General features: G+C 45.9%; 1 protein-coding gene across 28 annotated transcripts in view; it reads right to left on the bottom strand.

The window, feature by feature from the left end:
* Positions 1-12046, bottom strand: part of LOC144694004 (muscleblind-like protein 1) — a 351759-nt gene that overhangs the window by 173381 nt on the left and 166332 nt on the right. For 8 of the 28 annotated variants that reach the window (XM_078564304.1, XM_078564303.1, XM_078564314.1 and 5 more), the window contains one exon: positions 6866-8078. The exons of 8 other annotated variants lie outside the window; for them this stretch is intronic. In XM_078564304.1, the coding sequence (XP_078420430.1) occupies positions 6866-7039 (174 nt within the window). In that variant the 5' untranslated portion in view covers positions 7040-8078. Of the gene's footprint in view, positions 1-6865; positions 8079-12046 lie in introns of those variants that run through there. 12 more of the 28 variants (XM_078564299.1, XM_078564300.1, XM_078564301.1 and 9 more) reach the window with 3 other exon arrangements.

Genomic DNA, 12046 nt, shown 5'->3' with positions numbered 1-12046 from the left:
AGGTTGGGAACAGTTTAGAATTCAGCAAAGGATGGCCAAGAGATTGGTTAAGAGAGGAAAACTAGAGCATGAGGATAAACTTGCAAGGAACATAAAAGTGGATAGTAAAAGCTTCTATAAGTGTATAAAAAGAAAAAGATTGGTGAAGATAAATGTAAGTCCCTTACAGTCTGAAATGGGAGAATTTATAATAGAGAACAAGGAAATGGCAGAGCAATTCAACAACTACTTTAGTTCTGTCATTGCAGAGGAAGGCACACATAGCTTCCCAGAAATGCTAGGGAACCAGGGGTCTGGTGAGAAAGCGGAATTGAAGGAAATTAGTATGACTGAAACAATAGTGCTGGAGAAATTAATGGGATTTAAAACCAATAAATCCTCAAGGCCTGATAATCTACATCCCAGGGTACAAAAGGAGACGACCATGGAAATACTGGATGCGTTGGTTGCCATCTTCCAAAATTCTGTAGGTTCTGGAACAGTTTGGAGGGTGGCAAATGTAACCTCACTATTTAAAAAAGGAGGGAGGGAATAAACAGTGAATTACAGACCAGCTAGCCTAACGTCAGTAGTAGTGAAAATGCTAGAGTTTATTATAAAGCAAGTGATAACAGGATATTTAGAAAGTACCAATGGGATTAGACAAAGTCAACATGGATTTATGAAAGGGAAATCATGTCTGACAAACCTACTGGAGTTTTTTTGAGGATGTAGCTAGCACAATAGATAAGGGAGAACCAGTGGATGTGGTGTATTTGGATTTTCAGAAAGCTTTTGATAAAGTCTTACATAAGAGGCTAGTGTGTAAAATTAAAGCACATGGGATTTGGGGTAATATATTGGCATGGATTGAGAATTGGTTAGCAGACAGAAAACAGAGTAGGAATAAATGAGTCATTTTCAGATTGGCAGACGGTGACTAGTGGGGTACCGCAGGGATCAGTGCTTGGGCCCCAGCTATTTACAATATGTATCAATGATTTGGTTGAGGGAACCAAATGTGATATTTCCAAGTTTGTTGACAATACGAAACTTGGTGGGAATGTGAGTGGTGAGGAGGGTGTTAAAAGGCTTCAAGGTGATTTTGACAGGTTGAGTGAGTGGGCAAATACATGGCAGATGCAGTAAAATGTGGATAAATGTGAAGTTATCCACTTTGGTAGGAAAAACAGAATGACAGAGTATTATTTAAATGGAGATGGATTGGGGAATGTTGATATAGAAAGAGACCTGGGTGTCCTTGTACACCAATCACTGAAAGCAAGCATGCAGGTGCAGCAAGCAGTTAAGAGGACAAATCGTATGTTGGCTCTCATCGCGAGAGGACTTGCAATGAAGGAACACTGATGTCTTATTGCATCTGTACAGGGCCTTGGTGAGGACCACACCTGGAGTAGCGTGGGCAGTTTTGGTCTCCTTACCTAAGAAAGGATATACTTGCCATAGAGGGAGTGCGGCTCACCACACTGATTCCTGGGATGGAAGGACTGGCGTTTGAGGAGAAATTGGGCTGACTCGGTCTGCATTCACTGGAGTTTAGAAGAATGAGAGGAGATCTCATTGAAATGTATAAAATTCTGACAGGGATGGACAGACTGGATGCAGGGATGCTGTTTTCTCTGGCTGGGGGGGGGTCTAGAACAAGGGGTCATAGTCTCAGGATACGGTGTGGGTCATTTAGAAATGAGGATGAGAAGAAACTTCTTCATTCAGAAGGCGGTAAACCTGTGGAATTCTCTACCACAGAAGGCTACGGGGAACAAATCACCGAATATGTTTAAGAAGGAAATAGATACATTTCTGGACTCTAAAGGCGCCAAGAGGTATGGGGAGAGCACGGGAGGATGGCGTTGAGATAAAGGATCAGCCATGGCGGAGTAGGCCTGAAGGGCTCCTACTCCTGCTCCTATTTTCTACATTTCTATGTTTCTGTTTCTTTCCCCATTGCCCTGCAATTTTATATCTTTCAAAATATTTATCTAGTTCCCTTTGGTACATGACTAATGAACTGCATCTTTCAGGCAGATCACAACAACTTGCTGTGTAAAAATAATTCTACTCATCTCCTTCCTGGCTCCTTTGCCCTGTACTGGGTAAACGCTGTGCGGTTTGGGAACAGAAAAAATATTAGCACACAAAACAGACAAATAAACCTGCTTGAAGAAAGGGAATAAAAAAAGAGCAGTCTCTTTGCATTGTCAATAAGAAACAGTTAGAAAGAGATTTGTTTTTTTAATGATTTATTATGCAAAGAAAATGCTGGGGAAGTATAGAAACAAAGGAGACCTGTATTTATTTAACACTTCTCACAATTCCTCCTAAATGAGCAAAGCAAAAGGAGGACTTGGAAATGGAGTGACAGATCTGTCTTCTCACCTAATCCCTTCCCAACAGAGAGTGACTCATTGGAAATACCAAAGACTGTCTGAGATTGAATAAGTGCAAATATGTGGCAATGGAATTTACAGCCACAACATTAGAAGCCCTTGAATTCTGTGCTAGCTCTGACCACGTGTCCTCTCATGTATTATGTGTTATAAGAGGCTCCAGGAGGTGGCATATGTTGTCTCTATTTTATCAACTTAGCTAGAGTTTTGCATGGAGCATTCACTGTGTGCTCTTCCTCAGCTTGCATGCTCCTTGCCCTGCCCTCGCTGAGTTGAAACTGAGACTCACAGCATCGTTTCCTGGTTTTGTCTCAGCCACTTAAAGCTCTGACTTTCCTCAGGTTTCCTCTTGCAATTCACAGGCTTTTTTAAAACCTAATTGTTAGTACTTGATTCATCTCATCTTTGCTGATCTTTTGAAACTTGGCGCTTGTCCTACCCTTAAGGTCACCAACCCTTCTGGATTGTCCTGGAATTAAAGGTTAATCTCTCGGACACTGCGGGGAACCCTCAAGTATTGGTTATGAATTATTATAGGTAGATGCGCTGGGGGACCAATAGCAGGGGTGTTTGGAGGGGGGTGGTGGTTGGAACCTGGAGGTCATGCAATGAAACCTCCAGTAATACATCCAACCAGAGTTGGTCACCTGGCCTGCACTATGGGCTTTGATTGACCCTGTAGGCTTTCTGAACACAAGGAAAAATGTAATCAAGGGAACATCTCATCAACCCTGAGCTTGTTGGTTGCTGAGAGTGGAGGTAGACTTTTTTTTATTCATTCATGGGATGTGGGCTTCGCTGGCTGGGCCAGCGTTTATTGCCGATCCCTAAGTTCCCCTTGAGAAGGTGGTGGTGAGCTGCCTTCTTGAACTGCTGCAGTCCATGTGGTGTAGGTACACCCACAGTGCTGATAGGGAGGGAGTTCCAGGATTGTGACCTAGCGACAGTGAAGGAGCTGCGATATATTTTCAAGTCAGGGTGGTGAGTGACTTGGAAGGGAACTTCCAGGTGTCGGTGTTCCCATCTATCTGCTGCCCCTGTCCTTCTAGATGGTAGTGGTTGTGGGTTTGGAAGGCGTTGTCTAAGGAGCCTTAGTGAGTTCCTGCAGTGCATCTTGTAGATGGTGCACACTGCAGCTACTGTGTGTCGGTGGTGGAGGGAGTGAATGTTTGTGAATGTGGTGCCAATCAAGTGGGCTGCTTTGTCCTGGATGGTCTTGAGCTTCTTAAGTGTTGTGGGAGCTGCACTCATCCAAGGAAGTGGGGTGTATTCCATCACTTTGATGAAGCAGCTGAAGATGGTTGGGCCGAGGACACTACCCTGAGGAACTCCTGCAGTGATGTCCTGGCGCTCAGATGATTGACCTCCAACAACCACACCCATCTTCCTTTGTGCTAGGTATGACTCCAACCAGTGGAGAATGTTCCCCCTGATTCCCATGAACTCCAGTTTTGCTAGGGCTCCTTGATGCCACACTTGGTCAAATGTGGCCTTGGATGTCAAGGACAGTCACTCTCACTTCATCTCAGGAGCTCAGCTCTTTTTTCCATGTGTGAACCAAGGACAAACTTGTAGGGGTGTCGATGGGCGAGGCAATGTTTTTCCTTCACTCATGAACAGCCCAGCCCCTAACCGCTTTAGAATTTCAGCCTCATTCTTCAGGTTCACGGTTGACTTTCCTGTACAGGGATCAAACAGGGAGCTTGCGTCCAAACAGAGCTATGGTCACAACCCTCCAACTATTTGTGCACTGCTATGATCACCACTATTTGGTTTCCCATACAAGAACACTTCATACCCAGGCAAGGCAATAGCAGCCCAAGAATTCCTAACTGTATGTCACTGGGAACATTTAAGGTTCAGGGCACAGCATGCACAGCTCAGCTCACAATTACAAAATGGATAAAGATGAGGAAGGCCAGTTGGTCAATCCTAATATAGCTGTCTAGAGAAACATGCTCCTCACCCTGCCTCACTAAGAAAAACTTAACGGTTCCACCATCATAGCATGCAACTGTTTCTTGAGTAATTCTAGGTTTTTGCCTCCATTATCCAACCCAATAGTTGTTATTTTGTGAGAAAAGTTTTCAGATATCAAGCCTATATATTTGTGCCTCTAGAACTGACACCCAGTTTGTTGCTGAGGCAGTGTTTCACTGTTAAGCTGAGGCCTCATCTGCCCTTTTTATGTGGCTTGTATGGACGTCAAAGATCCATTGGGACTATTCAAACTGTCCTCGTCCTGCTACCACCAATGGATCACACAATCACAGAGTTGTTACGGTGTAGTAGGAGGCCATTCGGCCCATCATGCCTGCACCGGCTCTCTGAGCATTTTAAGTCAGTGCCAATCTCTTGCTTTTTCCCCTTAACCCTGCACATTGTTTCTATTTAAATAATTATCCAATGCTCTCTTTAATTGAACCTGCCTCCACCACAGGTCCGGGCATTCCATTCCAGACCCGAACCACTCATTGTGTGAAAAAGTTTTTCCTCACGTCGTATTTGCTTCTTTTGTAAATCACTTTAAATCTGTGCCCTCTCATTCTTGATCCTTTAACGAGCGGGAACAGTTTCTCCCTATCGACTCTGTCCAGGCCCCTCATGATTTTGAAAACTTCTATTAAGTCCCCTCTCAGCCTCCTCCCCTCCAAGGAAAACAATCCCAACTTCTCCAATCTTTCCTCATAACTGAAGTAAAGTGACTACTCTGAAGTCGTGTTCTAGATTTGTCTCATCCTCCTTATGCAACTCCATGAAGTTCTCTCTCAGTCATGGTCAAAAAGCCCAAGTTTCTCTAGACATTTTTTTCACAACTCAGTGGAAGCCATTCTCGATATTGAGCCCGTTCCGCCATCATGGAACCCTCATGCTCTAGATTTATCCCCATTGTCCAATCAGGTAAGGAAGACGCTGTTCACTCTCCAATCAACATCGGAAGGCCGGGTGCTGTGAGGATAGACAACCAATGGCGGGTCTGTGTGGACATGGTGGGGGCGGGTAGCCCTTGAGAGAAGGAGATAGTGTGATAAAACCTCCAGGAATATGTCCATCCAGAGTTGGCAACCTGACCTGCACTGTGGGCTCCTCATTTACAAAAGTGAGATGTTACCAAGGCAACAGCTCACAAACCCTGACCTTGTTGGTCACAAAGAAAGAACTTGCACAGGTGTTATAATGCTACTCCTTCTTAGTGTGCACGTGTCTAATCTCCTTTTCAAACTCTTCCATTGGCTTTGCAAGTGCACTCTCCTGGGCTAGTGAATCACACATTCTCATAACCTAAATACGTGAAGAAGTTCTTCCCAGAGTCACTTTGAACCACTTCAGCTACAACCCATCTCATGGCAGTTATCAGACTCAAGTCGACTTATTTTTATAAATATCATTCCAACAAGTAACTCCTGGTAAAGCCGTGTGGCATATTAACAAGACATTTTCCTTGGACATGCACTCATACCATTACATGCTGCTGAGGAGGAATTAGGACGACAGTGGATTTGTTTTTACCTGGGGAGAGAGAAGAGACCAACTTTGTCTCCATCACAATAACTTCATGTGTAACAATAATGCTTTTCTGTCTCAAGTGTATAAGCAAATGAAAAACAGTGAAGGTGGTTCCTGCCAGGACCATGTGACCATAGGCCTTGCGTAGGCCTCAGAAATAGCTGAGCCTCGACCTATCTTAGCACCCGGTTTGAATGCAGCGTAGCTTTGGTTGAATCTTTTTGACACCTGTATTGTCTGAAAAGTAAATTTTATTTCTGCCTCTTGGTCAGGTTAACAGACTGGACCACAGCCAATCTAAGGCGGAACAGTTGAGAGTGTGGGGGGGTGTGCTGGGGTAATACCATTTGGTTGTGGGATCCCCTGTGTAGCCCTGTCCGCTACACAGGGCTAAAAATAGGCAGCAAATTACACAGGCTATATTCATTGCCCTCAGCACTGAGACACATTGACTGCCACCATTCTTCTCAGCTCTGGCTGGCACCAGCCTCGCACACAAACCTCTTGACTCTGCTCCTTGGAAATTAAACGTGGGTTTAGATATTACAGTAAAAGATAAAAAAAAACACCCATAGGCTAGAAAATTATTCACTCAAGGAAACACCATCCACATTTTTTAAAAAGCAATTAAGTACATCACACCCTTCGATTATAATGCACACACTCAAGTAGGCATCACTGATGTCTGATTAACTTATAAGCTGCTTTTTCATCCCCTGCAATCATTGCATGACATCAGTGTGAAAACCTTACTCCGTAAAGCATAACATAAACAGTGACTCATGTGTAACAGAATCAACACTTCATTAGAAAGCTGTTTTTTTTAAAAAAAAACTTCTTTTAACCATTTAGCACACTGCAGTCCACCATCACTCAATGCATGAAGTACACAAAGCATCGCACACAAACACTATTACAGTCCGCCAACTGGCAGTAAGACACACGCGCGCGTAGATCGTTTCTGTACTTACTTTCAGGGAATCAAAGCAGGCGATTACACGTCCGTTTTCAACTTGGCAACTTTTGGAAGGGTGTGCAAATTTACATTCCGTGTCTGGTCGTGAGCAAGTCCCTCTTTGAAATTCTCTGCACACTTCCAATGTCAGCCATTTTGTGTCCCGTATCTGTGCCACGCTAACGGCCATGTTTGTGAGTTAACAGGCAGGTGAGATAGTCCAGACCCGTGCGGAGACAAACACGTTGACTGCGGTGCGATGAAGGTCGGTTAAAAAAAAACTCGACGTTTCTCTTGGGGGGGGCTGTGGGGGAACGGGGGGGGTGAAGACACCCTTCGTTTCTTTCTCGTTTTGAGCGGGCTGGAGGCTTTTTCGACAGAAAGATCACCACGAGGAAGTTTCCTTTCCGAGAAAACCCCTGGCATGAGATTGGCGAGGATTCTTTTTTTTTTCAAAAAAAAAGAATTTCAGAAAGAAAAAGAGCTTCCTCCTTCTTCGTTCCTTTTTTTAAAATTTATATTTCGGTTGGAAAAGCAACAGTGCTGTATGTCGGACTCGGGACCAGATCTGTACTCTCAGTGACCCATTCCGTGTTGCCAACAGGAAGCCCGTTTTGAAGTTTAGAAATGGGGCAATGCCTTTGCTGACGGTGAGTATCCCAGTTGTTTCCAGCACAGTTACTTGAAAGGCAGCATCCAGTCAGCTGGTCTGGCAAACGGTTTCAATGGTTTGTAGTCAATATTGATCAAGTCTGCCCCTTGCTGATTGCAGCAATTTGAAGTAATCAACGGCTCCTTTTATATTGTTTTAATTTCCTCGATTGTTTCAGGCAGAGGGCTCTCTTTTCAGTAGAGTTGATATTTTTTTTTTGTTATATTAAAATTCTTTGTTCCTTACAGTGAAATAGCAAAGACAGCAATGCCAGGCTGATATACTGCGAAAAGTTTCTTTTTCCTCTCTCTCTCTTTCTCTCTCCCTCTCTCCCCTCTCTCTCTCTCTCTCTCTCTTTCTTTCAGATCTAGGTGGGAATGAAAGGGAGGTGGAGGGGGGCAAAGGGGAAAAGGAGGAGGGGTGGGGGGGAGACGGGCGATTGTACTAAAGCCGAAGGGGGTTGGATGTGCAGTTGTTGCAGTCTAGCTGGTAGCAAGCAAGGCAAAAAAAGCAGAGACTGCTCTAGAAGCTGTTCCAAGCAGCAGAGATTCCAGGAAAGGCACTTCTCAGTACCAACCTGTAGGAGAAACAGATACATCAACATTTTACCAACCAGTATTTAACTCCCATCCCATATATAAAAAAAAAAGACCAAAATGAACAGGAAATTAAAAAATAAACCTTCCTGCGTCAAGCTGGAAGTAACATGCAACGGCAACAGTCTACCTGCGTTTAAAATAATACTTACAGTGCAGCATAATGCAGCCAGCCATTGTACATTATTAAAAAAAAAAGGCCGTTTCTCCCCTTGTGAAGCAATGCATGACAGGGAGGCAACCAATCAAGGAGAGTGTTGCAGCAATATTCTGGGCAGGAAGCCAATAGTGTCGGCTGTCTCATGAAAGGTCGCGCCTGTCAGACATTCATTGCTATGCTATAAGCACAGAAAACGCCCATCAGATGCGACTAATTCTGCTGCGTGAAGTTAAACCATGTGCTGATTTTTTTTTTTTGCATCTTTACCCAACATGCAGTTAGTGGATTAAACCAGGTTAGCTTTTCACCAGCTCCCAGCAACGGTCAAAGCACCGGCACAATCTCAGACGTGGGCACTCGCACCGGGCACACACTCACGCACGCCCTCTCGTACGCACAGTCATGCGCGTTGGCACACTCATGCGATCGCATGTACACACACTTGCACACGGGCGCAACCTCACGCAGTCACACGTGAAAGCACGCATATGCACTCTTGGCGGGAGGCGATGGGGCAGCGGTATTGTCGCTGGACTGGTAATCCAGAGACCCCAGTTAATGGTCTGGGCACCCGGGTCCGAATCCCAGCATGGCAGATGGTGGTTTGAATTCAATAAAAATCTGGAATTAAACGTTAAATGATGACCGTGAAACCATTGTCGATTGTTGTAAGAACCCATCTAGTTCACTAATGCCCTTTAGGGAAGGAAATCTGCTGCCCTCAACTGGTCTGGCCTACATGTGACTCCAGGCCCACAGCAATGTGGGTGACTCTTAAGTGGCCTAACAAGCCACTCAGCCGTATCAAGCCATTAAAAAGGAATGAAACCGGATGGACCACCTGGCATTGACATAGGCACCGGAAATGACAATGCCAAACCCAGCCCTGTCAACCCTGCAAAGTCCTCCTTACTAACATCTGGAGGCTTGTGCCAAAAGTGAGAGAGCAGTGTAAGAGACTAGCCAAGCAACAGCCTGACATAGTCATCTTCACAGGATCATATCTTACAAATAATGTCCCAGATTCCACCATCACCATCCCTGGGTATGTTCTGTCTGTCCCACTGACAGATAGACCCAGCAGAGGTGGTGGCACAGTGGTATACAGTCAGCAGGCAGTTGCCCTGGGAGTCCTCAATGTCGACTCTAGCCCCCATAAAATCTCATGGCATCAGGTCAAACGTGGGCAAGGGAACCTCCTGCTGATTACCACGTATTGCCCTCCCTCAGTTGATGAGTCAGTGCTTCTCCATGTTGAACACCACTTGGAGGAAGCACTGAGGGTGGCAAGGGTACAGAATGTACTCTGGGTGGGGGACTTCAATGTCCATCACCAAGGGTGGCTCGGTAGCACCACTACTGACCAAGCTGGCCGAGTCCTAAATGACATAGCTGCTAGACTGGGTCTGCGGCAGGTGGTGAGGGAACCAACAAGAGGGAAAACATACTTGATCTCATCCTCACTAACCTGCCTGCCGCAAATGCATCTGTCCATGACAGTATCGGTAGGAGTGCCCACCACACAGTCGTTGTGGAGACGAATTCCCATCTCCACATTGAAGATATCCTCCATCATGTTGTGTGGCACTACCACCACACTAAATGGGATAGATTTCAAACAGATCTAGCAACTCAAGATTGGGCATCCATGAGGCACTGTGGGCCATCAGCAACAGCAGGGTTGTACTCAACCACAATCTGTAACCTCATGGCCCGGCATATCCCCCACTCTACCATTACCACCAAGCCAGAGGATCACCCCTCTTTCAAAGAAAAGTGAAGGAGAGCATGCCAGGAGCAGCACCAGGCATATCTAAAAATGCAGTGTCAACCTGGTGAAGCTATAACACAGGACTACTTGCATGCCAAACAGCATAAGTAGCAAGTGATAGACAGAGCTAAGCAAATCCACAACCAAAGGATCAGATCTAAGCTCTGTAGTCCTGCCACATCCAGGCGTGAACGGTGGTGGACAATTAAACAACTCACTGGAGGAGGAGGCTCCACAAATATCCCCATCCTCAATGATGGGGGAGCCCAGCACATCAGTGCAAAAGATAAGGCTGAAGCATTTGCTACAATCTTCAGCCAGAAGTGCCGAGATGATGATCTATCTCGGCCTCCTCCGGAGGTCCCCAGCATCACAGATGCCGGTCTTCAGCCAATTCGATTCACTTCACGTGATATCAAGAAACGGCTGAAGGCACTGGATACTGCAAAGGCTATGGGCCCTGACAATATTTCGGTAATAGTACTAAAGACTGGTGCTCCAGGACTTGCCACACCCTTAGCTGTTCCAGTGCAGCTACAACACTGGCATTGACTCGGTTATGTGGAAAATTGCCCAGGTATGTCCTGTTCACAAAAAGCAGGACAAATCCAACCCAGCCCATTACTGCCCCATCAGTCTACCCTCGATCATCAGTAAAGTGATGGAAGGGGTCATCAACAGTGTTATCAGGCGGCACTTGCTTAGCAATAACCTGCTCACTGACATTCATCTTGGGATCCGCCAGGGCCACTCAGCTCCTGACCTCATTACAGCCTTGGTTCAAACATGGACAAAAGAGCTGAACTCCAGGAATGAGATGAGAGTGACTGCCCTTGACAACAAGGCAGCATTTGACTGAGTGTGGCATCAAGGAGCCCCAGGAAAACTGGAGTCAATGGGAATCAGGGGGTTAAGCTCTCTGCTGGTCAGAGTCATACCTAGCACAAAGGAAGATGGTTGTGGTTATTGGGGTCAATCATTTCAGTCCCAGACATCACCGCAGGAGTTCGTCAGGGTAGTGTCCTCAGCCCAACTATCTTCAGCCGTTTCATTAATCACCTTCCTCCTGTCATAAGGTCAGGAGGCTAGGAATCCTGTGGTGAGTAACTCACCTCCTGACTCCCCAAAGCCTGTCCACCATCTACAAGGCACCAGTCAGGAGTGTGATGGAATACTCCCCACTTGCCTGGATGATTGCCACTCCAAAAACACTCATGAAGCTTGACACCATCCAGGACAAAGCAGCCCGCTTGATTGCCACCCCTTCCAGAAACAATCACTCCCTCCACCACTGACGAACAGCAGCAGCAGTGTGTACCATCTACAAGATGCACTGCAGGAATTCGTCAAGACTCCTTAGGTGACACCTTCCAAACCCACAACCGCTACCATCTAGAAGGACAAAGGCAGCAGACACATGGGATCACCACCAGCTGGAAGTTCCCCTCCAAGCCACTCACCATCCTGACTTGGAAATATATCACTGCTCCTTCACTGTCACTGAGTCAAAACCCTGGAACTCCCTCCCTAATAGCACTATGGGTGTACCTACACCACATGGACTGCAGCAGTTCAAGAAGGCAGCTCACCACCACCTTCTCAAGGGCAATTAGGGATGGGCAATAAATGCTGGCCCAGCCAGCAACATCTCGTAAATGAATAGAAATAAAAAATTCACATGCTTGCACATACACGCATGTACACACGCATGCTCACATAAGCCTACACACTCACAAACGTGCGCACTCACACAAACACGCACTCTTACGCGCACAAGCAAACAAACAAGAGGCAAGCCCGCTGCTGCAGACTCTGCAGCTAACTTGGCAAAGCCTGAGGCATAGATTCTGTCCTGTTTTTGCTGTCAGGAACAAGCAGGAGAGAGAGAGTATAAGGGGGTTAACTGTGAATGGTACGTTCTCTTCTCCCTTTCCCCGCTCTCACCCGCAGCCCACATTAGCCTTAGAACCAAATGTGGTACCAGCACCCCTCACAGCTCTGTGGTGGTACAAAGGTAA

Source organism: Cetorhinus maximus, chromosome 19 (genome assembly GCF_964194155.1).
Source record: "Cetorhinus maximus chromosome 19, sCetMax3.hap1.1, whole genome shotgun sequence".
NCBI lineage: Eukaryota > Metazoa > Chordata > Chondrichthyes > Lamniformes > Cetorhinidae > Cetorhinus > Cetorhinus maximus.
This window is presented reverse-complemented; position numbering and strand designations above follow the sequence as displayed.